This window comes from Leptonotus elevatus, chromosome 12 (assembly GCF_054856555.1).
Source record: "Leptonotus elevatus isolate MCC_2025b chromosome 12, RoL_Lele_1.0, whole genome shotgun sequence".
In the NCBI taxonomy this organism is placed as follows: domain Eukaryota; kingdom Metazoa; phylum Chordata; class Actinopteri; order Syngnathiformes; family Syngnathidae; genus Leptonotus; species Leptonotus elevatus.
Window position 1 is genome coordinate 7612612 of NC_141250.1, and position 27378 is coordinate 7639989.

Here is a 27378-nt window from a genome sequence, read left to right on the forward strand (position 1 = left end):
GAAACTTGGAATCCTGCCGAGTCCAATGTACACTTCACACAGCATGGCTACCGCCTTGTTGACATCACATCCGACTAGAAAATGAACATGGAGTTAAAGTTCAATAAGGAGGATCTTCTCTGGTTCTCTTAACTCTACCGGGAATGCCTGCCCGCTTTCAAACAGTCACGATTCCAACATCACTAAATCTGAAATAAAATGGCCAACGCCTATTTCAAGATTTTCCAAAGCAGAGGCTCTTAAACCTGGGATCCAATTGCTCAGGTTCAAAGCCTTGTAGCCCTGACAGACCACAGACAATGCTGCTATCCCCAACTTATTGTAGTCATTTTCTCTACTCTTAATTCTTGCAGAATCACAAAATGATTTGCAACTAATTGAACCTAATTTGAATTAGCATCTTAACTCATGCAAATGCCAGTGTGATTAAGAATAATTTAATGTTCACTAGGTCAGATAGAACGATTGTCTGTATATTTATTTGGATTTGCACCAAAACAAAGAGAGTTCTTGGTCCATCCACTCACAAAGGTTTATGGAATCGTTTACTGAGAGCTACATCTTGGGCTACCAAATTGATACACACTTCTGAAATAAATTACCTTTAATAACGATATTATACAACAGGGTTCACCAATCCATGCTCTAGGTCTGGAGTCCTGCATGTTTTAGATGGTTCCACCCACTAGCACACTTGATTCATATAATCAGCTAATCATCATGCCTGACAACGATCCTGATCTTCAATACCTGGTGTGTTGGTAGGCAGACACATCTAAAACCTGCAGGAGTCCGGACCTCAAGGACCGGAATTGGTGAACCTTTTATACATTATTGATAAATAATGACATTCATTTATGTGAAGACACTGATCACGTTAAATTCTCAAAATATGCAATACTAATATATATATATATATATATATATAAATAAAGCAATACTTTGTTTCTATATACCTCTGCCAGTGTTTACATATCCAAATGATCATTTCTACAACATTCCTACACAATCACAATGTCACATCACCGGTGAGCTATTTTTACAACAGGTCTGTGGGCTCATGTGGGAATCGAGGGCGATCTGGTGCCCGCAAGCACCTTAATTAATGGTGCCCCTGCACTAACTTATGACACCAATTAATTGTTTGCTCAAAAACGTCATGGCAGTTGAAATGAGACACGTTAAAGGTGACAGTATCCTTTTGCTTCGTCTTCTAAATAGCCCTTTCAGATGCTTATTTTGTCATTATTTTGCATTATTACCTTCCTGTAATTCAAGGCATCTGCTCTTCAGTTTTTAGTAGTTACTAAATGGTACATTTTGCTCGATTAGTTTGTTACTGTTTCAATATGCCAATAATGTATTCATGCTTCATGACCTGAGCACCTTAACACTGCACCTGCAGGTTCAGTCATGCAAGCTGTTCTCCCTGTAAGGCAGGTGCGCTCATTTCCAAACAGGCAATTATCTGATCATCTAGATCACAGGTTCATTATAGATCATTTGCTCGCTTGGGCTGGTTTTGAATGGGCATCAAATCTTGAAAACACATTTATTCTTGGTACATCAATTTGTGGTTTTGACAGGAATACTCTCAAGGCCATTGAATTCCGAAACCCATGTTGCTTATTAGTATTTGCTCACCTTCAAATCGATCTCCAAAGTACATGCAACCCACCTTGCATAATCAGCAGTTCTTTGAAAACATCCACATGTTCATGTTCACTCCATTTTTGGACTTGACATCCATACCACTGAATTATAAAATTTAATTGGGACCTAGAGTCAAGAAGCTACTTTCTAATTCATTCTGCCGACATGCTGCTCTCGGTTTCAGCTTTTGGTTCAAATGCTGCAATTCCCTGCTCATTAGGTTCTGTTACATCACCACTTTCATCAAATATACCAAATGTTACAATGTTGTGTATGTCCAGGTTAATGTTCCGGGGAGCTGTTTCTACTTTCAAACTTTAGTTTCCCTTAGGTGAAATAATAATATACAAATAACATTGTCTAATATTTGATAATGGAGTTTCAACAAATAAAGACCTCCTTCGTAATGGTCTCATTCTCTCATCTGTAGTTGCATAATTAAACAGCGCTGTAGAGTTCAACAACCCTGCGTGGCACGTGGCCTAACTGCGCAAAGGGTGGTTAGACCCGATGTTTATAATTTTACAGATGAGGAGTACGGCAGATGATGACAGGGAGAGCTGCAACACTGTGGGAGAGGTCACATTTGACTTCGGTCTTGGCCAATCAAAGTGGCTCCTTTCATTCCCTTTAAATGTGGCGCACTAGTCACACACTAGAGCAGGGGTAGGGAACCCTGGTCCTCTAGAGCCGCTGTCCCGCCTGTCTTCCATGTCTTCATGCACCAACACAGCTGATTTGATGAACAGGATCATTATTAGACTTCTACAGAGATTGCACATGAGCTGATAATATGAGTCAGCTGTGTTGGAGGAGGGAGAAATGGAAAACAGGCGGGACAGAGGCTTTCGAGGACCAGGGTTCTCTACCCCTTCACTAGAGTCATATGATGTGGACACTTGGAGACCGTCTCCCTAGCGGTGATCTGTCATGTGATCCTCATTGCTGTGGGTTGATTTAAAAAACAAAACAATACAATGATTCAGAGAGTTTGAAGACCGCTGTTCAGGTATTTAGGAATTAAATATGTCACATTAGACCAACTATCTACCCTGCACTGGTGTTAGATGTCGATGGAAAACGCATAAGATTGCGACCAAATTGTCACACCACCAGGCACATCTACAAGACTCTCCTTCAGCTGTGCCAGTCCGCCCAGCTTGGCAAACAAGTGCAGTGACCCTTAAGGTAAGATAAGAAAATCAGGATTCGCCTGCATTTGCGCTGTGGCTCAGGCGCATTGTCTATGAAAATAAAGCCCTTAATATGAAAGCTGCATTGTCACCTTATTTAGCTAACAAGGACTGTATATAATGCCAGAAAGTCCAGGCAGTACGCTTTGGAATGGAGGGTGTTTACTGTATGATCAAGCCAGGAATGGATCCATCTACTGGATTGGGTTAGGGTTAGGAGGCTCATTCCCCATTTGTGAGTTTTGGCAGACTATTTGTGAATTTCCCTCGAGTCTCCTGGGTCTATTTGGTGTCAAGCACACGTTTAAACCTGGAGGTAAACACACCCACATACTTAAATACGAAATATTCAGTATTCATGGGCCAACAAACTAAATCAATATTTCCCAAGAGCTTGTCAAGAGTTTAGTCATTCGAGACCACTTCAAGGCAGAGCAGATCTTTCAGTGTCTTCCGGAATAACACACCAAGCACTCAACTGAGGTCATGTAGCAGCTGACAGTTGGCCGCATAATTTATGTAAAATTGAAAATCTCTAGTGTCGGACACCAGTTCATGCATAGGCCATAGCTCATATCATGACTGCACTGCCAACAGCAAAAAGGTAATAGCGCGTAATAATGTCATGCACTGAACATCTAATCTCCGCTCAGCTGCTCGCACCACAACGAGACAGGTCTTTCTCTGCTTCACTGGTTCATAGGAAGACCAGCGGAAGAAAAACCATCACTTTGCTGATTCATATGCATCAGTGACATTGTTAAGCCCCGTGACCACAAGGCTGTACAGTTTGATACACTTTTTCTCCACCAATTTAAAGTTCCAAAGAGCAGCATATTGAAATTGTGGTTAGTTGTTTGAAATTGTATTTAGCAGTGTCCTTCTTTGTATGCCATTCTTTGTATGTCCTTCTTTGATGAATCTCCAATGAAGGATGCAAAACATATTTTTCCACCATATTGCTGGCGACGGGCTGAAACCCTCATAAATTACATTTAGGTAAATTTAATATTTTTTCAAAAAGCTATACTATTGGTCACTACACACGTGTGGGTAACATGTTTACAAATTACTGACCAATATAAAGTGCTGAAAATGGCTTGGTCACTTTGATAATGGAATGTTAATGTTTGAGAAAAAAACAAAACAGTTTTTGGGTATCCTGAAAAGTGACTATTTTGGAGGTGCAAGGTTTCAGCCAGACAGCAGCCGATATTAAAAAATATATATATTTTTTACAGAGGCATTCTGAGACAATGGCTAAATTTGCACATAGATATTGCAGTATTATTTTTTGCTCTAAGCATCTAAAGTTACTCACCAGTTACTCGGTACTTCAGCAGTACCACCCCCCCCCCCCCCTGAATACTTACTCTTAGTAATTATTTGGAGGACTACTTTTACTTATAACTCTAATGTAACCGTACTCTAAGTAGACTTTTTCACTACTCTACCCACCTCTGCTGGGATATTTCTGTGTAGCCCTTGCAGAGCTAAATAATCAATCATTTATTTACAATGGAAGTAAGGAATCTTCAAATGTAGTACAGTAATTTCTGGACTACAAGGCACACCTTACTATAAGCCGCGCTAGCTAAATTTGGGGAATACTCGCACACGACTGTAAGCCGCAGGTGATTTAATGTTACCGCACCGGTGGTTCCCGCTACTTTCTTTTCCATAATGAGGGTGTAGATTGTCTCGCTCTCGTTATGTCTCTCCTACTGTATTTGGGCTCACTTGGTTTGTTTTGCTCTGCCTGACGCTCTTGCGCTTCTTTTATAGTAAACCCCCTTGTGATCTGATGGATAAGCCGCACCTTTGTATTAACCGCAGGATCGAATGCAAGGGAAAAAAGTAGCGGCTCGTAGTCCAGAAATTACGTTAGTTACTGTTTCATATGTTGAGTTTTTTGGGTTACAGGCATTTAGCTTTTTCAGTCACCCTAAAGTATGCTTAAGTAAGTTATCAAAAAATTGGTAGGCATTTTGTTTTGATTATGTTCATAATTGTTTTGTGGCAAACCAAACTAAACTCAACAAAAATATTGCAGAACTCAGCTTGACATCTTGTAGTGTTTTAAAACGAACAACTGATCGTAATTTATGGCTATTTCTGCATAGACCTTGCAAAATTGACAAATGGGGTAATCTGTTGCAAACGTGAACACCATAGCTTAAATAGCAGTATTTCTATAACTCTCACAAGAACATTGTGCCATTGAAATTTGCTTTCAATTAGGGTATTAAGGTAAACACAAACCATCTAAAAGTTAACTGGCAAGCTGTTTCTGCTGTAACCCTGTTGGTGGCGTGCTTACTAAGCCTTCAGTAGTTGAGGTCAACAGTGTTTGTGTACTTGTCTGCTAAATGTGTCTAAGTGCACGTGCGCGGTTGCGTGTGTGCATCCGCAGGCTCATGAGAGTGAGTGAGGTGCCTAGCCCTCCCTCCCACCGTGCCTGCCGAGCCACTGTGCCATCTGGAGAGGAAATCGAGTGTGAAGTACAGTATAGTTTGGGAGCAAGCTCCGTAGCAGTGGCTCAGCAGTTAGTTCATTAGTTCCAAATTTCCAAGGATTAGGAGAGAATCTCTAAGGCAGGGAAGGCAGAGGGGGGCAAGGGGCAGAGGGTGGAGGGACCCATGTGGGGAAAGGAGACAGAGAGACACACGCCAGGGAGGGAAAAAGTGGACCATAGGGCAACGCAGAGACCAGGAGGGAACCATCTTAACCCTGAGGAACCTGCAGTGTAGGGCCGAGTACACGAGGGGGGCAAAAAAGATGGTGAGGAAAAGATGAGGACAGAGGACAGGTGTAGCCGTCAGTTTCGCTCCAGGGTTTTAACTCTCCCTTTTCCTCCACCCCACTGATCATACAGATACGTTGATATGTGTAAGAGTGTTAAGAGCAGTCAGCCTTATCTTCCCTCCCTTCTCTCCCCTACGGGTCCATGCTGACAGTTCGCAAGCTCTCTGTGGCTTTGACCCTTTGGTCCATCTCTTATCCCAGCCTCCTAAGCAGCCGGCGTTAATGCCAAGATGGAGGGCGGACATTTGAGTCAAAGTGGCAAGCAATTAATATGGGCACTCAGATAGTTTTAAAGGTCAAGGTGGCAGATCATGAAAATAATACGTTAAAAAAGTATATTTACAAGAAAATAAACTCGTAAAAATGTAAGGTTTTGAATACAGAAAAAAATATATAAATAATAAATTAACAAAATTGTTTTAATATGCATTTCAGGCCAGTAGTTGGCAATGTCACTTTGTAAAGAAAAACTTTATGTGTCGCAGATAATAACATCATGTTTATTTTATTTTTGCCAGCCTTGTGGCTACCAGCATCCTTGCAGGGATCACTAAGTTAAATTGTAGATCTTTTTTTTAGACCATTATAAGAAAATGAGCTCGCTATGACTTCAAGTGCTTTCCGGCTTCCGCGTGTGACTCGAGGGTCTTCACGCCCAAAGTCCCCCTTTTTTTTTTTTGCATACTTTGCAACGCGCCGAGTGCCTATTGCCTGCTACCTCTTCCAACCAGCTAGAAAACTCAGTACTTTCAAGCCAATTCTTGTTAAACTGACATTTACCACTTTTACAGAAACATGTTCACACTCCCCATTCTGACTAACTGCATAAACTCGGTGGAAACGAAAACTTGAAAGGTATGGTACGCGGTAGTGGACACATTGAGCCATCTAAATATAATGCTGCATTCACACCAAAAGCATAGGGAACTTTTCGCCTCGCTTTACTCACTAGTGTTTTACTGCCGGAGTTTATACGGCCGCTTCATTTGCACACACCGGAGATGGGGGTTTTGCTTTGCTTCACTTATTGCAGCCACTTCCACTACGCCAAAACTCTCAGAAAAAAAAGTTTCAACATTGCAATCAAGTGACCGACACTGTGCTATAATGTTTTAGCCAATGCAGGGTTCTACGTTAAGCCTTTTCGCGTGGTGACCCAGAACCAGCACTGGCCCTGTCTATCGCTAGCCTTGGGCCGATACCTCACATCAGAATAGAGTTAATTTAACATTTTTCAAATTAATACTATTAATCGTCCTCACGTGTGCATTTTTTTATGTCTATTTATTTATTTTACAAACGATTCACCAATCTCAAGTATTGAAAATCGCTTGCTTTCTTTGAGGATGCGATGCCAATGATTGAACAAACATTCAGTTTTTGAGGATGACGGCAACACAGCACATTACATTACTAGAACTCGCTACTTCATCACCGCAAACACGACACCACTTGGAAGAAAGATGAGAGTAAATAATCTAATGATTCCAAATAAGAGATAAAATAATCCACAATTAGTAAAACATAACTCTAAAACATTGTATATTATTAAAGTGTTGATTTCATCAGATTTGTTGATAACATTTCTAGGGGCCATTTGTATTTTTACCAGTGTCTAGACACCCTGTGCAATACAAAATAAAACTAATTTTAAAAACTAAATACGTAGATAAAATAAAAAGTAAAATATCGAGTGGCCATATAAGTCACATTCAAAATATGTGGTTGTACAAGTTTTTTTTCAAGACAAGTCCAAATAATTTAATTCAATACAACAGCGTACCTAAAGTAGCTCCCATTTAACTGGTTTTCACACAAACTGCAGTGTCTCCATCTGAACACTTAGTGGCACACTGGGTCGCACCCATATAATGACGTAGACAGCTGAAGAAGAGAGCCGCGAAAGGATTCTTTAGCGTCATGTGCTGTTAATAATGAATTAAATCAAATAAATACAAGACTAATTGCTGAGAATGCTGCCAGATTATCAAACTCAATGTCCGCTACAGGCACAGACAGCGACCCCCACCCAATTGAAAACTATTTGCAGCGATCAAAGACTTATCTGTCATGATTCTGAACGCAACAAGCTAGATGCTATGCTAACCGCTACGAACTACCCGCCCACCCGAACTACATTGACTACAATACAAACGCACCCCTTTGCTTTTGGTGTGGACGTTTTTCAGCACGCAGACAGTAGAAACAACGTAACAGGCACTTTTTCTTTTTCTTTCTACGGACAGTTTTCGGAATGTACGGAGCGGTTATAAGAATTTAAGAATTGGGTAAATTAAATTTTAGACCTGGGATTCAAATATGGGTGTTTTTTTAAAGACATTTAAAGCCTAAAATTTAAGGTTTTGAATTTGAGACTTTTTAAGACTTTTTAGACCTGTGGGAACCCTGGGCTACACATAAAAATATAAAAAAAATAGTAGGGATGCTTCATACCATATCGGTACTCGCCCATCCCTAAAAACAGCTTTTCTGTGATGCAAAACAGTACTGGAAACAACCAAAACAATAATAAATGATTGTATACTGTACCTTACAATTACCTTCAGGTATTGTTCTAGAGGCTGGATTTTTGATACAACTGTAACCTTACTTCTCATTGCCCAGGTGAACGTAATATTGTGGCCATTGATGTGAAAGAAGTGGGTTGAAAGGGCACTCTTACACAGAGTCAGAACCTGGGAATTCCTCCTCGAGCCTGAATGGCTGCATTCCTGTGGACCAAAGCTGTGACATCATCACGGGGTCACAGCTCTGAGCTGTCAGTCACGCAGGCCATCATCTTATTGTCTTTGTCTAACTACAGGAACGGCCTGCAGCCATATCAATCATCTTTATTATCATGACTTAAAAACCTTTGTTAGCTTTTTTGTACCCGGGCCCACTCTTTATCCCGCTCTCCAATCACAATTTCATGGACAGTTCAGGAGGGCCAATGGGGAGGCGGCGTAGGCGGGAGGAGAATGCTTTTAACCTGCTGCATCTGCCGCTTTCCCGCTGCTTGCCCAGTGGGACGTGGTCACCTTGTTTTAAAGGAGGCTTGGGAGGGGGGCACCACTGCCTTTATACCACTATAATAGGGAGAAATGTGCTTGTTTTAAACATCTTACTTAGGTAGTTTGCCTTTAAGGGACTACTAAGTGTGAAAGCACCTGTCGGCCGAAGAATTCCTATTTAGGTCAAAAGTAAGCGCATGACTGAAGCACAACTTGTGACTGATTTTTTCCCCCATTAGGATCAATGCATACCAATATTAAGAACAAACAAAAGTGACAAAAATGTCATAAATCTGCGCCTTTACCAATTCTTTAACAATGAAATTATTTTTCCTTGTCCCATGGCTCACCCTTTTACGCGGAATATATTTTGTACCATATATTTTATTATATAATTTATACCAACTATATTATACTGTTTTTATTTGGTGAAATGTTTGCATGTCTATAAAATACTTATAATGCTACCTATAAGGGACGAGCATCGTATAGTTTGATTTAAGAATTTTTTTTTTTAAAGCATGTACAGTATCACCATATCCAAAACAAAAACATGTGTTGCAATTAAAGTGAAAAAAATGTAAACATAAAAAAATTAAGTATGTGTCTTCAATTGGCAGTGTTGATATGTACATTTGTTTTTAATAAACATCGGCTTATTAATATGCTTTAATTCATCTCATTCTTAAACAAAAAACACATTTGTCAAGTAGTTATTGAATGCATCCATTTAAGAAACATACAAACTGCACACACTTGAATTGTGTTGTCCGGTTGCATTTGTGTTTTTAGGCTCCAAAAATATTTCATCGTGTAAACTACCGTTCGTTAAAAAATACCTTTTTTAAATATGGCCAAGATCTAAAATGTGATCACAAGCTTAAATCCAAGTAGTCCATTTTACACGGTAACATCCGGCCCCTTCCCGCCTTCTTTCTGTCCTGCTAAACGAAACAGACACACAATCGACCACCTTCATTGATAGTATCAAAACTGTAACAGAGGTGGGGCGTTGGTTTTGTGTCAGGGTATTTCTCCTGTATTGGGACTGCCATAAGAAGTAACTGACACTCACTTCGCCCATCCTGTGGGATTGAAAGCAGGTTTTAAATACAGCACACCAGATGCTGGTGCTGATGTTTTTACTTTGGATACGGTGTCGCAATATTACCACACCCCTGATTTTTGTGTATAATGCACAAGCAGATCTCTTGTTACACCTTTCATGTGGCTATTGCATGGGACTTTTGAATAAAACAGGCTCAAATAGTAGGTTCCCTTCCCAATACTGTGAAAATCTGCTAAATAGCTTTTGTGTATTCTGCGAGCTAAGAAACAACTTTCTTGTTTTGGCGGAGGTAATTTGGGATAGCTACCTTTTTGGTGAGGGCAACGCCATCTTCGCAGTCCAGGACGGCGCAGTCAACATCCAGTGTGGCCAGTGTTCTCAGCTTTCGCTCATCATTGCCAGGGCAATAGAGCACGGCTCTGCGGGGTACATAATTCAGCAAAGCACCTGCAGCGTCATGGTGGTGACGCCAGCCCTTGGTACACAACTTGAGCCAGACACCCTCCCTGTCAACACCAAAAGATATGCAGAACATAAGCACACAAATACAGAGTAATTCACATATTTGTTGCATAAATTGGAAGACCTTATACAGTATGAATGCAGGGTTGAGGACATTGAATAATTAAAGGTTGTTGTTGCATTCATCTTCATAATATAAATAGCTTTAATGGTAAACATGGTGACTACAGTGAAGGTTGTTTTTTTTAAAGTCCCATTTGCCCTTCAGCTGCTCAGTGAAATGGAGGGGACATATGCAATGACCTGGGCTTTAGTTTTCTTTTATTGAAGACAAACTCACCCAAACACTCAGCCACTCATATGCTAATGTAGTCACACTGCTCCGTGTCTGGGGGAGTTGGCGAAGGTGCTTGTTGTGGTTGTAACAGAGTCGAGTGGAACACAGACCGCCGGCAAGGCCAGGTTTGATAAAAGCAGCATGAATGAGATGCTATGAGTAGGGCTGCTTGATTATGAAGAAAATATTAATCATGATTAATTTGGTAATAATTGAAACACGATTAAGACAATCATTTGTTTTCCTGCAAAAGAAGAAAATATTTAAAACATTAAGACAAATAAAAAAAAATAAAAAACTATTATAACAAGTTCTTTTTGGACCAAACAAGATTGAATGAATTAGTCATTTTAAAGTAAAAAGGTGCAAGGTTGCAGGTTGTTTACATTGTTGATTTTGTAATTGCTGAGTGTAATAATTGAAACTGTAATTGAATTTTGATTAATTGCACAGCCCTAGCTATGAGTATAAACATGTATGATCCTATGCCACCCCCATCAACAAATACCTTTGGTCTGCAAAGTGCAAAACACTGCTCATTTTAGCTATTAATTGAAATACGAACCAATGCTGCATAGTGTTTCTTTACTGTTAATAAGTGACACCAACAGGTAGGCATATTACAGTATTTTATTTTTATTTTTTTAAATATAGGACTGCGTGAACAGAGATCGGGAACACTGTCGGTTGGTAATGAAGAAATGCATTAAAAGGAACCCCGACTGTCTAGACTGAGTTTGCGCCATATAATTTATTTGATTGTTACTAACATAACTATGAGATTAGTTTTTCAAAAATTATTTGCAGTTTAACAAATTTTATAGAAACTTTATTTGTACATATGCCTCCATTGTTGTTTGTCGCAACGCATTCAGTGCGTAGTGGCGTAGAATGGCGGCTGTCTCTCTGCCGAGCAATGCGAAACGGGTATAAAGAACGTGAGGTAAGCCTTCGTAGCACTCCTAAAAGAACGATCAAAACTCTTTAATGTGTCTGGTGAATGACGAGAGCACGGGGTGGGGAAGAGTGACTGTCGTTTTTTTAGGAACGGTACAAGGCTCACTTTCTTTATATCCATTTTGCATTGCTCGGCAGAGAGCCAGCCGCCATTCCACATCACTACAGACTGAATGCATTGCAACATAAATAACAATGGCGGCGTACGTACAAATACAGCTTCTACAAAATGTATTAAACTGGAAATGATTTTTGAAAAATGAATCTCATAGTTTTGTTCGTAACAATCAAATAAATCATATAGAGCAAACTTGTCATTACAGTCAGGGTTACTTTTAAGGTAGACCAGCAATATATAAAGGCAAGTTGAGAGGCATGCTCAGAAAAACTTAATTTATTAGTTTCAGTACATGCAGAGGTGTTCATCACAGCAAGTCTGACAAAGAAAAAAAAAAGTCCAGATGCAGACGGAAAACTGCTGAGTTTTAAATTTGTGCCTTCGCTTAACTGCAAATACTAAAATCTTAAGTAAGATATAATTTCTTATATTTAACCTAAATTTGCTTATTTTGATTTGACAAGTTATTTTTACTTAAAATGAAATTGTCAGGCAAGATCATTCTGCTTATTTTAAGATACTTATTACTTATCTTATTTGATCAAGCAGTCTTGGCATTGAGTGTTAACAGCCAGTTTTAAGTACTGTGAGGATTAAAACAAGCATTTCCCACATTTTAAGACGGCAACTAACCAACATCAAAGGCCCTGAACTGGGGTTTAATGAGTTTTCTTATTTTAAGATTTTGCATAATCCAGTAATAAGATAAATGGAAAAAAATATACAAGTATGAAAAGAGACGAGTGCAATATGGTTCATATCGTTAGATTTACTAAGCTAATTTTTCCTTCTTTCAGTACAAGCTCAGTCCTGCCTCACGAATGCCGCCGTTTTGCAAGCGGGCACAAGTTGACCGAATGTTCCATACTGTCTTAATATTCAGTTTTTACACGCTTGTACTCCACATCATAGCTACATTTGCGACTATATCACGTGTTGTCATTACAATATATGCAGGCTTTCTCTCACAGTATATTCGCTCCATCACCATCAAATCACCATATATATATATAAAAAGAAAATTCCTGCTGCTGGAGTAAACAGCTTTTGTCGTTGTGATTTCTGTACTATTTGGCAGTGGTGCATCAGTACTTACTGCAGATTAAAATGTGATGATGTGAATGGGTGTATGTGAGGCATTATAACAGCTTTGGGCACCAAATAGTGTAGTTAATAAATATATATATATATATATATATATATATATATATATATATATATATATATATATATATATATATATATATATATATATATATATATATATATATAAATATAAATATAAATATATATATATATATATATAAATATATATATATATATATATAAATATATATATATATATATATATAAATATATATATATATATATATATAAATAAAGCAGTTAATTTACCATTTACCAGATCTGTTATTATGTAATGATAAAATGCATTTAATTGACAAATATTCAGAAAAAATAATGAAAATACCCTACATAGCCTGGAAATAATAATAAAGCTTTAATTGTTAAATGTTGCAGTAGAATATGGTTGTAGAATGTTTTGTAGAAGATGTATTAAGCAAATTAAAATATAATATATATATAGCTGTTGTTCAAAAACGCTGTCTATAATTATTCTGTAAAGCGAGTGCAGATTCCCACGATTATTTTTAGTAGAATATCGTCAATATATCGTTAGAGTTTTTTTTTTTTTTTTTTTTTTTTTTTAAAATACCGAATGAATGAATCGCTACCTTGAAAATGCTCTATTTGGCCACTCTAAGAGCTAAATGGTTAGAAAGAGATACATTTAATTACAGTGAGAAATCTCTCACTGCTAAATCTCACTAAGAAGGATCATATTGTTGGTGGATTGTGTGTCAGTGTCCTTTTGTTTGATGGCCACAAAAGGAGGATGAAGGGCTTTTCTTTTCTGGTTGTACAAAAAGGGCAGAATTATTCTCTTCTTTACTTGTCTTTAGCTTTATAAAAAAAGAGATAAAATCACTTCAACAGCCACTTAATCCTGTCAACAACGCTTCCACGTGCCCTCCAGTCAATTCTGGCTCTAATCTGCTTGTGACTTGTGTAATAGCAGCCCCATTGAAATAAGATTATTCTTGCATACATGACAAACATATGGCTTGCAAATAGTACAACATTCAATCAAACAAAACTGAAAATATGTCAAAGAGTGGATGGGTGGATAGCAATAGTAGATAAAATATATAGCCTATAGAAGAACATCTATTGTCGATTGATAAATAAATAAATAAAATATTACTATTAAGCATTTTTTATGTTGTTTGGTCTTGATTACTATCACAATTTTTATACAGTTTAAATTATTTTTTTAACTGCCAGAAAACTGGGGAGTAGCTCAACATTGTATGGCAAGTTTGGCGGTTTAAACAATTTTTGACTTTTAACATCATGGTATACCATCACCAACCAGTTATCGGCACATGCCTATGTGGAACAAAAAGCTGCGAAAAGTGAGGGACACTGTACATGTATTTCCAGGTTGTGACGCTGTTGTCACAGATATACACATACTGACTAGCGCTAGCTAACAGATGTGTCTACGTGGCCGCCATGTTGGCAGGGGAGACACCTTATCATTGCTGTAGGCACGCAGCTCAAGAGGGGCAAATCTACCTATTCCTATCTACAGCTGCTGTTTACTGGAGCAAAGTCGTATCTGTGCACGTCTATCAAAACATGCTATACTGATTTTGGTACATTACACAGTTGCTTTTTAATCAAGCCCTTCTCCACGGCATCCAAATCTAACACAGACGAAAAAAGGAAGCGCGCTATCCTCGCGGCTCATGAGAGCAAAAGAATGACAATATTAAAACCAGTCGCCAACATGCCATATGGGAGTGCATTAACAATGTATTTCCCTTCCCGTCATTTTTCCGTTTTTTAAAGGTTATGATAACACGGGGCTGTGTGGGTATACAAGCATCTGTAAAGTGGTGGGACATGGCCACAGCAGCTGCGTTTACTGGTTTGAGATCAGAAGTGAGTGTGTGTTTGTGGGTTTATATGGTTGCTGGTTCTCATTAGCAAGAACGGTGGCGGCAACCATGGCAGCAGACAGGCCACAAGGCACTGAAAACAAGGTAAGTAAGGACAGGCGGAAATATGGGTGAAATTAGTGTATATCTTTTGGAAACATTGTGTTCATCCTTCTTGTTAAGTGATTAAGGGGAACAAAGCACAACTGCAGCAACACAGACAGAACAAGAATAATGACATTAAGAGAGAATTAATATCCCATGGTGTGTTGAATATGCTCAAACAACTTATGATTTTATGTTGCTTTTCCTTTTTATGTGTCACCCTTGCGTTGAATTAATTAGCCTGCAGCAGTTGTTTCATTATCACAATGTAATGATAAGCATTTCTTGTAACTCTCCAGGCCTCCAACTGGCAACATAATGGCCTAATTCAGGTGGTAATATTCATTGTACCACATGAATGATGGCTGATAACAAGAGGCCACACTCCAAAATAGAGGAGGACAACAGCCATGCGCTCAATATGTAGATTTGCACAATTACCTGGAGCAGGAAGATGCTGTGTGGTAAATGTACAAAATTAAAGATATGGGTTCCTCTCCCCCCCACACACACAATAATCATTGAGTGATGCATATGCAAACTACATTGTAATGTCACTGGATGTGAGGACTGTTGATTCAATTTCGGAGAGAGGAAATCATTGTATCTGAAGCGTAATCATGACATCCAGATGTAGAAAAATGTCCACGGGTGGTGGACGAAAAACAGTCTGGAAGAAGTCATCAATATTTTTCTAGTTTCATGTCAACATATCTGGCACTTTGACTGTACAAAATAAATAAAAGGAGAAAAGAATAATTCTCAGCAGCAAACCCCCTCTGCCTCTAGGACACAACATAAAGGTATGTTTAAAAAAAAAAAAGTTTTTGAACTAACCCAAGACCGAAAATGCTCAATTTTACGTTCTCATGAAAAATATTTTGAAAACAATAATGGGTTAATTGATTGTCAATTTTCACCTTTGTCAAAGGGAACGTAGTCAAATGCCCACCCAAACACTTTTCTCAGGGAGTTAAATTGCCATTGATATTTTAATGTTCATATAGGCCTATTTCGCGGGACGCAACAACAGCGTTTTGGAGAAGCCATTGGCTTGACTGTTCGTGCTGCCCGTGGTGCATGGGCACATTGAGCACTTGTAAAACATGAAATACAAACTAGAAAATATGTTCAACACATGTCTCCAAGGTAGCTTTTTGTTTTTCGTTTTTGAAATATGATTTCAATGCGTGTGCTGCTCCAAGCAGAGCCACACTCCTCCAAACAGAGCACGCCTCGTCTGAACACAAGCACGCTCATTGTTATAGTGTATGGGCGTCAGAATGAATTTATGAATGGGACCTTGGAAAGAACTTTGCCGACATGTCTAATGACAAAATACAACATTATTATGAGCAAATGTGCATGTTGGCGAAACAATGGATTGACAAGGAAATTTTTAACATGTTCAAAATAACCTTGCAACAAGGGCGAGTAATTATGAACATAAACGAGACACAAACGTGATCTATTTCGAACTCTAATGAAGCACAACATTCTCAAAGTTAGGCAACATTCGCAAGGAGCTTAAGACAGATGTTCCAGTTTGTATTGGGTCATCCATTGTTAGCAGTCTCAAGCAAAAATTCTGTAAGAGGCAAAAATGTTGGATCCTACCATTGGATTCCTTCCCCACATTTTATAATCAGCATTGCAGCAATGATTTTGATTTAAAAATACTGATAGTTGCTCATCATGAACAATACCCTCATCACCCCCACCATGTCCTCTCCCCCTTCGAGGTCTCATTAGTTTAGGTTTTATGCCCTAATCTACACAATGAGGATGAAGTCATGGCAGTTATCTTGAGCAGCCAATGCCTGTTCTACCTGTAATCCTTCTCAAAGACCCCCGACTTTCTTCAAAGCTCACAAATCGGCACACAATGCTTTTTATGCAAGGTCTCCTCCGCTGCAATGCCAGGGAAAGACTTTTCTCATCCCTCCCGTATAAAACGAGTTTAATCCCACTCCTCCTTTGAAGGGTGGAGATATCTTTATTGAGGTCTCCGGAAAGGCAAACGTTCAAATAGAAAGGACATGAGCACTATGACAAACAAGAGCAGCAATTTGGCCTGTAGAAAACGTGTCACTATTTCATGAAAAGTCACTCATTGTGTAAATGCGTGTTTGCTAACCAACGAGGAGCATGTGCATCAAAATGTTGATTATTTCTAAACAAAACTGTCTCTTTTGTTTTTACGCAAACAACCATCTTTATTGTTTTCACCTAAACTCTAAGAAAATGGATTCCTCACAGGCTACAAACCTAAGTGGCCATTTTGTGGACTGTTTTCATCTACTTTATACATTTGTCACCATTTCATAAAAATACATTAATTGTGTAGGTTTGTCAACGCTGTCCAATGAATCACAGAAAAAAAATATATATATATATCTGAAAAAAAAGCCAATTTCCAATTTATATTTTCTGCAATAAAATGCCACAAATTTGTTCACACGTGCTTTTCATTAGACAGCAAATAAAACACATTCATTGACAAAGTGCAGAGTAAAACACTTTTGTTGACAGTTTAAATGAATTTATCATTAAAAGTCAATTGAGAGGGAGGCTTAAAAGAGGTCAAATAAGTCGTTCCATTTGAGGAGGACATAAGGGGGTTAGCTTTTAACTTAGCATTTTTATTGACTCTGGCAAAATAAAATGAGCGGCCTCTGTAGGATTGTGCCCTCTGCATTGGCCATTCAGGCCTTCTGAGGCCCATTGTACTACTTTGAAGGCATTGAAAGGAAACCCCACTGGTGGAAATGCAGTGGAACAGCCCCACAACAGGCCACAACAGGCCACAACTGTTCCCTTATGCATGAAAGGCAGCCATATAAAAGACAAGATGGACTTCTGAGGTAACAGCAAAAACAAAGGCAACAAAAGTGCTGATCACGAGGGGATGACACGACTTGTCTCACCAGAAGGAGTCCAAAGAAAGAGAGGGGGAACAATAGCACTCCTGGCCAATGACACGTTGAAGAATTGAAAAATCCACACAAGAAGTGTCTTTTCAATTCACTAAACCCACAAGCGCTGGCGGAGTGGCGGCTGGACCCTGGTCAGACTGAAAGGGGGTGGGCTAGAACAACCAGAACGTTTTTTTTCTCCCTTTAGCTGTGTTTCCAAAATATTCCCCGGTTCTGTCAAATCACTTGGCAATGGCAGAGGAACACCAGGGGGATGGCTTTAGTAAGGATACACCAAAACCAAATCAAGAGTGTGGTGACTTCCGCTCCCGCAGTTTCCCCTTCTTTTTTAATCTGTTGACCGTCAGATCCGTTTCTGTTTGTGCCCCACAAATAATTATGCTACTGCCCAGACGCCATGGTAACTGTCGGACAAACAAAAACATGTTTGCTCTCACTGACCATGACTCCATGTTTTGCGATTGACTGTGTTGGCTTTTAGAAAAAGAAAATTTGGACCTTTTATTTTCCCATGGGCTTGATATCCCAGAAGCCCTTAACGTGGGAATGAAAAACAACAACAACAAAAAACTATCAACTGTTTATATGATTACAGCACTCTAACTATATTGTATGTACTCTTTTCTTCTGGATTATTAAAAGTTGTTGTTCTTAAATTCTGTTATATCCAAACGTTATTGTGAGTTGTAACTTTGCAGTGGCAGAATGCTGAATGGATTTACAAGACGTGTTTACAATAGTTACTAACTACTTAATTGTGGCATGTAAGCAAGTTATGCATAAAGTATGAATAGCTATTTTTTTGCACAAGCTATGAATGCCGAGTTAACGTTAAAACTTATTTGAAATCAATATACATTTTCCACAGGATTTATTTTTGAAAAAGTGAAACCTTCAAATAAATGTTTGTTGGGTATTACTTAGATTAAAATTGTAATTGTCCAAAATGATATTTTTGGGCCATATCGCCCAGCCCTAAATGCTAACATTTTGAAATCAGTCATGTTAATGTTTCAAACTAAAACCCCGAAACGCTGGTCTGTGAAACTGAAAATTACTTCCCATTCACAACAGTTCTGTTGTGTATGCTGAACTGTGATTAATTTCAGTTGTTAAATCTCCATTTTGGAGACTAAAAGCCATCTTTTGAAAAAGTGTCTCAACATTTTTTTAAACAATAATGGCATTGCTTCTGCTGTCAAAAACATGTTTTAGTCCAAAATATGCTTCTGGAAAAGATAGTAAGAACAAGCAGTTGGGTGTAAATTTTACTTGATATGCAAAATACAATGTTTTTAATTGTTTTTGTAGGTATTTATGAACTGGGAGGATTTTGACGTGAAATCTTTGAAAAATGAAAAATATACCATATATTTTTATTTTTATTATTTGATTAGCTCATTCTCGACTAATCATATGTGGAATAACTTTTTGCATATTTTTATAATGAATTAGCATGACCAGATATTTAAGAACAAAGATAATTCCTTACACATGGTCATAAACATTGTGGTTAGTGCAGTAATGCATTCTAGTTAGGACTAAGCCAATTGCTGAACAGTACAACCACAGGTGAATAAACTCTTCCACGATAGCCCAAGGCCTATCCCACAGTTCTTCACGCATCGCCATGGGGCCTTTCAATAGCCACCCCCCCTGTCTGATTAATGGATCAATGTGGTAATTGATTAGTGAAGAGGAGGTGGGAATAAGTACATAGGTCACAGCCCTCACCCTCCACCCCCAAACAAAAGGGGGAAGACGTAAAATAAAATGTAGCAGTGATAGCCTGCAGCCAAGCCGCTACCCATCAAAGCTATAGCAGAACTGACATAAAGGCCCTGACCCATTCTGCAGCGAGGCCAGTCCTCCCTCCCCAACTCTCCTTTTCTCTTGTTAATACTGTCTGTATAGTGACAGGAACCATTTTGGGAGCTGCTTGTCCACTCACCTTCATAAAACAAGCCGTAAAGCAGCAAATAACAGGCTTATATGGCTTCATTATGCTGCCTGCACAGGTTCACAGCCCCTGGGCTGGAGGGGTGAGGGGGTTCGCTGTGGTTGTGCAAAGGCGGGGTTCGCTGTTGGCAGGAAGGACCGTGTGGTTCTCGTGGAACACTTGTTGTCCCAAATGCTGTCACCATGTCCGAGTTTGCTCAAGAAGACTACTTGACCCTTCCTTTATCCCTGAACTGCCTTAAATCTCAAGCAGGACAAACAGAGCGACACAGCTCACTCCAAGACGGGAAGTGATGCCAGGAGACAAACCCTAATTCCAATGAACTTGAGATGTTCGGTAAAATGTAAATAAAAACCAAATACAATGATTTCATACTTAGATATTTAATGTTTCAACTGCTGAATGTTATTGTTTAGATTTTTTTATGTGCAAATATTTTCTCATTTTGAATTTGATGCCTGCAACATGTTCCAAAAAAAAGCTGGGACGGGGTCACAAAAACTGGGAAAGTTCAGAAATTCTATAAAAAAAAAGAAAAAAAGAAACTAAACTAAAAAAATAAACACGTGTTTGGAACATTCTACAGGTTATATGGAAACAGGTAAGTGTCATGATTGGGTGCATAAAAGGAACATCTGCAAGAGATTCAGTTATTTGCAAAGTGGAAAAGTGTGCTGTGGCCTGACAAATTCACATTTCAAGTTGTTTTTGGAAATCATGGATGTTGTGTGCACCGGGCCAAAGAGGACTATGCGGGCACAACACAAAATTCGAAAGCCAATATATTTGATGGTTATGGGGGTGTGTTAGTGTCCATGGCATGGGTAACTTGTACATCAATGAAGGCATCATTAATGGGTGATGTAACACAGTGGTAGACAATCCCCATTCCCAGATTATTTTTTTTATGTGTGTACCACATATCAAATTGAAAATGAATTAATATTTGAGAAAATACAAACTTTATTAATTTGAACAATACATACTTTATTTTATCTTTGTGGTGTATTTAATTTAACTTAAATTGAAAATAATTTACAAATGATTGTATTCTGTTTTTATTCTTTTACACAACATCCCAACTTTATTGGAAATGGAGTTTGTAATAATGATGAGGATGAATATCCAAAAGTAATTTATTAAGAATCATGTAATTGACTGTAGGCATAACTTCAGACAATGGAGGAAAGGTCGGGCAATGGTTGTCAATATTGATGTTTGAGTCTTCAGGGGTCGACTAGCATTCTGGCCCAGATAAAGGGTCAGCACTGGTAGCCAATAAACTGGGGGGAAAGTGCAACAAAAAGTTAATGGCCAGTAATTAAATAACAGGTAACTTACAACTTCAACATCATATCTTCATTTGTCCCTGGAGGGTAATAATTTCCACAAAACCTGGTGGTGGGGATGAAGGAGTTTCTGAAATTATTGTTCCTAATGAGGTAATTTGTACCTGGAGCTAGAAAGCAAAAGTTTAAACTCCATTGAAGAGGAAGGGTCGGAAAAGATGGCTTTGGCCTTCCTTCTAAACTGTCTGCTGTGCAGATCAGTGCACACTGCACTCTGCTGTATTATCAGCGCTACATCCCTGCGATAACAGGACAGCTGAAACACTAGCCGATCATTACAGGTGCAGAAACCCTTGTGTGGAAATGTTCCTGTCGGAAAAATATTATACTAGAGTTGGGACTAAACCTTGACTCACAGAATTTTTTTTTTGCAACCAATCAGGAACCATCACCCAATGCTAGTAGACTCTTCAATTAAATTGACAGGATATTTTCAGAAATCTTTGCAACCGATCAGCAACCATCACTAACTGTAATACTACACTTTAATACTGTATCTTCTTTTCAAACACTCAAACACGTTTAGCGGAACCTCAAAGGTTCTCCCTCTAGTGCTAGTGATGTCACTGCTCTTGTCAGAATGACAGTCAACGATTAGTGCTTAGTTGCATCACTGTGGCCGGTGCATTGTTAATCACTCCCATGAACACAAGATGTTTCAAAGGTGTTAAACCAGAAAAAGGGGGTGGGGTGGCATAGAGTGCACACGCTGCACACGAAGCTGACACTGGACCGAGGGTCCGTGTCCAGCGTCAGGATTATGGAGTTTGGATAGAAAGGAGGCAGAGGAGTGGGTGGAGTCCTTTCTCCACAATGTATATCAGTACGATAATCTGTAAAGACAAACAAGACAGACTGCTCAGCGCTTACTTTTAAGCAACCTCTCAACCAAACGATGAGACTAAGTGGTATCAAGTCCTAAAGACTACACTAAAGCCGGGTTCACAATGCAGGAGAATTAGCCCGATTTTAGCCCCAAACTACAAATACTGTAAATCGTTGCAATCTTAAGTGGTTCTTGCTACCAATATCAGCTTTATAGAGAACAACTCAGCTTTATTTATAAAGACCAGTTTTTTTCTTGCTCATTCTCATATAAGAAATACCCCTTTACTCGCTATCGTTTCACCGCAAGAGTTGTACTGGACGCATTCACTTTATTTGCACACACCAGAGAGGGTGAGGGGTGTTGCTTGATGGACAACTACTGTACAGCATTTCAGAAAGCATGCATCCGCGGTCAACTTGGCAAACTACATTGACTACAATGCAATTGCACACTCCCCACGTTTGATGTGAACGTAGCATTATACTTTTTATCTAGCACCTTATACACTATCTGATATCAACCAGGGACTACATACCTAAAGGAACTGGGAAGAAAAGAAACAATAGCACCCCAAGTCAAATTTAATTAAAATGTTCTGATTATGCAAGATTTATTGTCATTAGTATAATTTTGACAAACTTGTTTTCTGTATTTTGAAAGCTCTGAAAATGCATAAAAACAAACGGAAAATATATATTAATATTTTGCTTGGACATTCTCACCAGTAGCCATGTAAAGGTAACCCATTGAACTATATCTTTACAAAGTTTCCTAAAATAAATAAATAAATAATAATAATAATAATAATAATAACAACAACAACAACAATAGCAACATTGTGACTGTGGATTCTCAAGTTCATTGAGCTGCTGAACGTAGAAAATTCAATGTGGCCAAAAACTGAAACTGCACACACCCTTCTTCACGTACAAACATGCGCCAACATAGGGCGGGAAATACAAACCCAGTCTGAAAACTATTGGCCAGAGGCCTGCAGGAATACAGAGTATGAACAGCTAATATATTAATCTAATAATTTGAAGATGTATCATTTATAAAATTGTCAAATAAAAAGGCTATTGTAAATATATTTTGGGCAAATTGTTACAAAAAGCAGCTTTAACGATTAAGTGTCATTTTATGGATAATTATGTTGCTAATTTTGTAATAGCAAATGTAAAGACTTTATGAGGATCAGTAGACACACTGCTAAAACTAAATTAACACCACCACCTAAAAAATAAATTCTGATTTGGCTTATCGGCAATATTAGTACGTACTTTACAGAAAACCAAAAAAGGTAAGCATGAGGCCTGGTTGATTCTACCACCAAGGTGGCTACCAGAAGACAAAATGAATAAGAAATATTTGAGGTGGTGAAAGAAACAATGTCAGAACAGAAATTTGGCCAGCCTGGACTGCAGCGAAGGGCCTTGGATGTGGCTGCAGCTGAGACAGTAGGTCAGATGGTAGACCAGACCGTTAGGATATTTGGCCTCCGATTTGATGTGTCCTGCAGATTTGCTTTACCTCCTCTCGCAACCAAAACATGCCCTCATACCCCAGACTTCGATTCCCGGAAAAAGTCAGGCAGATGGGTGAGCATAAAGATCCACTTGGGAGACTGAAACTTACTAAAGGCGCAGTACATTTGATGTTCGGATTTGGAACTGTAACTAGAGAAAAGCAGGACTGGGAAAAAAGGAGGACATCTGTGTCATTGTTTTGCTCTTATTTCATCTCTTGTGGGCCATGATGTGTCATGAGTGAGTTTTTTGGATCATGGTCTGTTTAATTAAATGGACCACCATCACTCAAACATTTAACAGTGACACCCCCCCAGCTCATTGCTGCACACTCTCATCCTTGCAAGTTGCCTGTGCCCCCAAGTGGTCACATATGAAAATAACACCTGTAGTCCAAATGAGGAGACTTAAAAAAAAAAAAGAGAGGTATTTGTATGTTTTTAATTAAGTCTAAAATGCATGTCTACCCCCTACGATATGGTCAATTTGGGTATGTCACTACTGCCCAGGAAGATTTTTTAAAGGAATTTAAGTCATGAAGTTGATGCTCCCTATAGTGTTGTAATGACAGACACTTCATTCTTTTGACCAACGGGGATGCCGCTTGCCCTCGACTTCTGCCCGGCCCCGAGTCTTTAATTAAGACTGGCTTAGGCCTGATTGATCCTGACACACCAGGAAGTTTCTTGAAAATCTGACTGCCAAAACCATGAAAGTATTATATAGGCTAACCCCCCCTCATAGCCCCTCCTGGCACTCCACATAAAAAGATTCTTAGCTGAAAGCCTCTACATTTTTTGTGGTATGCTGTTAGAATTAACCCTTAGCTTCCTTCCGTGGTTGTCCTCATTATTCTTAGGCATTTCCTATAATTCCACATTTCCTTACAATGGAACACTCAAATATTAAAAAGGTAGACAAGCCAAAATACACTGCAATGGAAAAAAATCAACAACATATTTCCCTCAACAAAAGTAAAACAAATCGGAAGCAGGATTTGTCAGGTTTGTCCGAGCTGTGTGTAGCGCTCCTGTTGTGCGTGTCTACAGACACCACATGGGGGGGAACCTGTGTACCAGTTTTTACCACAACAAAGCCACAGATGACTGGGGAAGCGATAGCAAAGTCTGCTTCATTTTAAACTTCTCACACATCCCACTGAATGACTAAATTCAATTTGTGCAAGTGAACATTTAAAAAGTAAAAAATAATATACAAACAAACAAAAAAAAACAAAAAAATGTGTCCAAAATCAAACTTAAAAAGGCCAAAGTTCACTGGTTAAATAGTCTTGGAAAATAAAGCTCAAATTTCATTTGAATTGTCCTGTTGGATACCTTGACAAATTCAGAATTGGAAAAATGTGTTGCTCAGAGCAGAACTATTACGTGGGTTTTATGTCACCTTGAGAAATAGGAGGTCCATTTTTTAAAACTTATTTTTAATGTTTTAACTGTATGAAAAAAACTTTAAACTCCCAATGTATGATATAAATTAAAAAGAAGAAAAGAAAGAAAAGCATGTTACAATATTACCAAGACAACCAAAGTGACCCAAAAATAGCACTGAACTACAGCTCTTTCTGCTGGGGCCAAATATTCCATATTCCCCCCCCAAAAAATATTCACGCTTCCTGTACTTTTGTTAAAGTATCATACCATTTTCAACCTCACAATGAAAATGAAACAGTCAAATTGTTGCTACTGTACAATTTACATTCTCAATTGTTTACATTTGAGAACATTAGTTTAAAAATGTTTTGGTCACAAAAAGGCAAATTACACATACATGGGGTTGTCTCCACAACACAACAACACTGACAGTGACAGTGACAGCAAAAAAAATAATACTGTGGGAACATATAGTTTTCCCATGTTAGTATTCAAACCCCTCAGGAACAAAAAACTCAATGTGGAAAGTGTCAGCAAGCAGGATCCTACGTTGGCCCATCTCTCTATTAAGGGTGTGGATTGGGCAGGAGTGGGTATGAATCAAGTGCCCCTCTTCCTTCCTTTAAGGGGTGGACCATGGAAACACATGATCTCATTTTCAACTTGATACCAACACACCTCAGGATCAAACGGAAAATAAAAAAACATATCCCAGTACGACTACGGTAATTGTAATCTTCAAGAGTGGAGTTATCATGCTTCTCTGATAAAGACATCTGAAATCAATGTAGCACGTCATCCAAGAAATTGACTGGATACTTCAGTGCTTGATAAACACTGTGTTCACTCTCCTTTCATGTCAGACATGTCAGTTATTCTGCTAGACTAGTCTTACAAAGTGGACCAAATAAAAATCAGCCTACAGTATTTCTTATGAAAACAAAATCATTTTAAATGTTAAAAGAGGAAAGGAATGAAAATTACAATCAAAGTGTTGAACAATAAACTCAAAAACCCCTTTCACACTTTCTATGAGAGATGGTTATTTTCATGTTGCTGTTCTGTATAAACAGCACCGCAACAGAGAGGAGTTAGAAGTCAGCCTGGTAATACTTCAGCATTCCTCCAATTTTATAATATAATATCAGAGCCATAGCAGATCTGGGATGTCACCTGTTTGTCAGGGTATTCCACACAAAATAAATATTTTAAGCGTGATTAAGGATGGATGTGATGTTGCTCGGTGGTTGTGAGTATAGTAGGGGTGTGAATTGCCTAGTACCTGGCGATTCGATTCGTATCATGATTCATAGGTTACGATTAGATACCGATTAATCCCGATACGAATCTATAAATTGATTATTGCAATTTTTTTTACTCAAATTCAGAAAATACTAATCAGTAAACTTGTACATTTACACTGTAAGATTTGTATAAAAATGTATTTATTTATCTGAAAATTCAGGTTGCAGTCTGTTTAATGTTTGAACAGCACAGAAATGAAATATTAAGGCTTAATGTTCCATTAATATAACATTCTTCCATGCTTAATGTGTAAATCCTAACCCTAAGTAAGATGTTTAGTTTAATATTCCCATAAAAAAATGTATGTTTAAAAATCGATTCGGCCGCATATTGAATCGATTCGAGAATTGTGCGCTGTAATATCGCGATATATTGCAGAATCGATTTTTTCTAACACCCCTAGCATATAGTATCGGAAATATCCTGCAATCTGTATAGAAGACGCAGGTAGATAAATGCAGGATCTTCTGCTGCGTTTCTGAAGCTCCTCTTTTGACTACTGTGTAAAAGATGTAAAGACGTATCCACCCATATTTGATCAGGCTCTTTTTCAGGTCAATCTCAAAACTACGTAGAAAAAATTATACAGAAATAAACTAGTGTTGTTCCGATACCGATACTGCATTAAAACAGTGGTATCGGTATCGGTGAGTGCTAACAAGTAGCATATCGATACCATTTCAACTAATATAGGACTTTGGGCTGCAGCATCTTGTGTCTTTCTCATGCACGACATTCACTGATGTGTGACACGTTAACTGCATGCCGAGCTAAGATATCCTATTGGCCCTTGAATGCTCTGAACCAATGGCAGGACAGCTTTTTCATGTTGAGAAAAAAAACAACAACTTTGGTATCGATATCGTATCGGCAGCGGCCGATACTGCAAAGCTGGGTATCGGAATCTGTATCGGAATTTATTTTTATTTTTATAATAATAAATTGTATTGGAACAACACTAAAATAAACCCTTAGCTGCATTGAGCTGGAATACAAAAAGGCCCTGATTAAAATGCTAGCACAGATAAATCTGACTTGAGTAACAAAATAGTGGTCTGTGATTAAGGATCGTTAAAAAGAACAAGTATTAAACTAGACACTGTAGACAGTAAAAATAATAATAATAAGTTGAAGTTTGCAATTGTGCTTATTGTTAGCAGTGTTCACAAAACAAATGAGGAAGGTAACGACGCAAAAACTCCATATCACGGCGAGGGGGCGGGGCGGCCTAGATAGTACAAAGCAGGCGCGAGGTTCAGGAAATAATCAAGAAGATTCCATTTGGACTCAGTAATAGATTTCCTGACTGTGGGTGTATTATGGGTGTTAGCATAGTGCTGCTGGAAATGTCTGCTGATTGACAT

At 38.5% G+C, this 27378-nt stretch overlaps 1 protein-coding gene across 2 annotated transcripts in view; it reads right to left on the minus strand.

The window, feature by feature from the left end:
- Nucleotides 1-27378, minus strand: part of clybl (citrate lyase beta like) — a 70062-nt gene that overhangs the window by 23943 nt on the left and 18741 nt on the right. For both annotated transcript variants that reach the window (XR_015096768.1, XM_086092134.1), the window contains exon 2: nucleotides 10042-10240. Coding sequence is in view for 1 of the 2 variants with exons in the window: in XM_086092134.1 (XP_085948260.1) it covers nucleotides 10042-10240 (199 nt within the window). In the remaining variant the exon portion in view is untranslated. The remainder of the gene's footprint in view (nucleotides 1-10041; nucleotides 10241-27378) is intronic.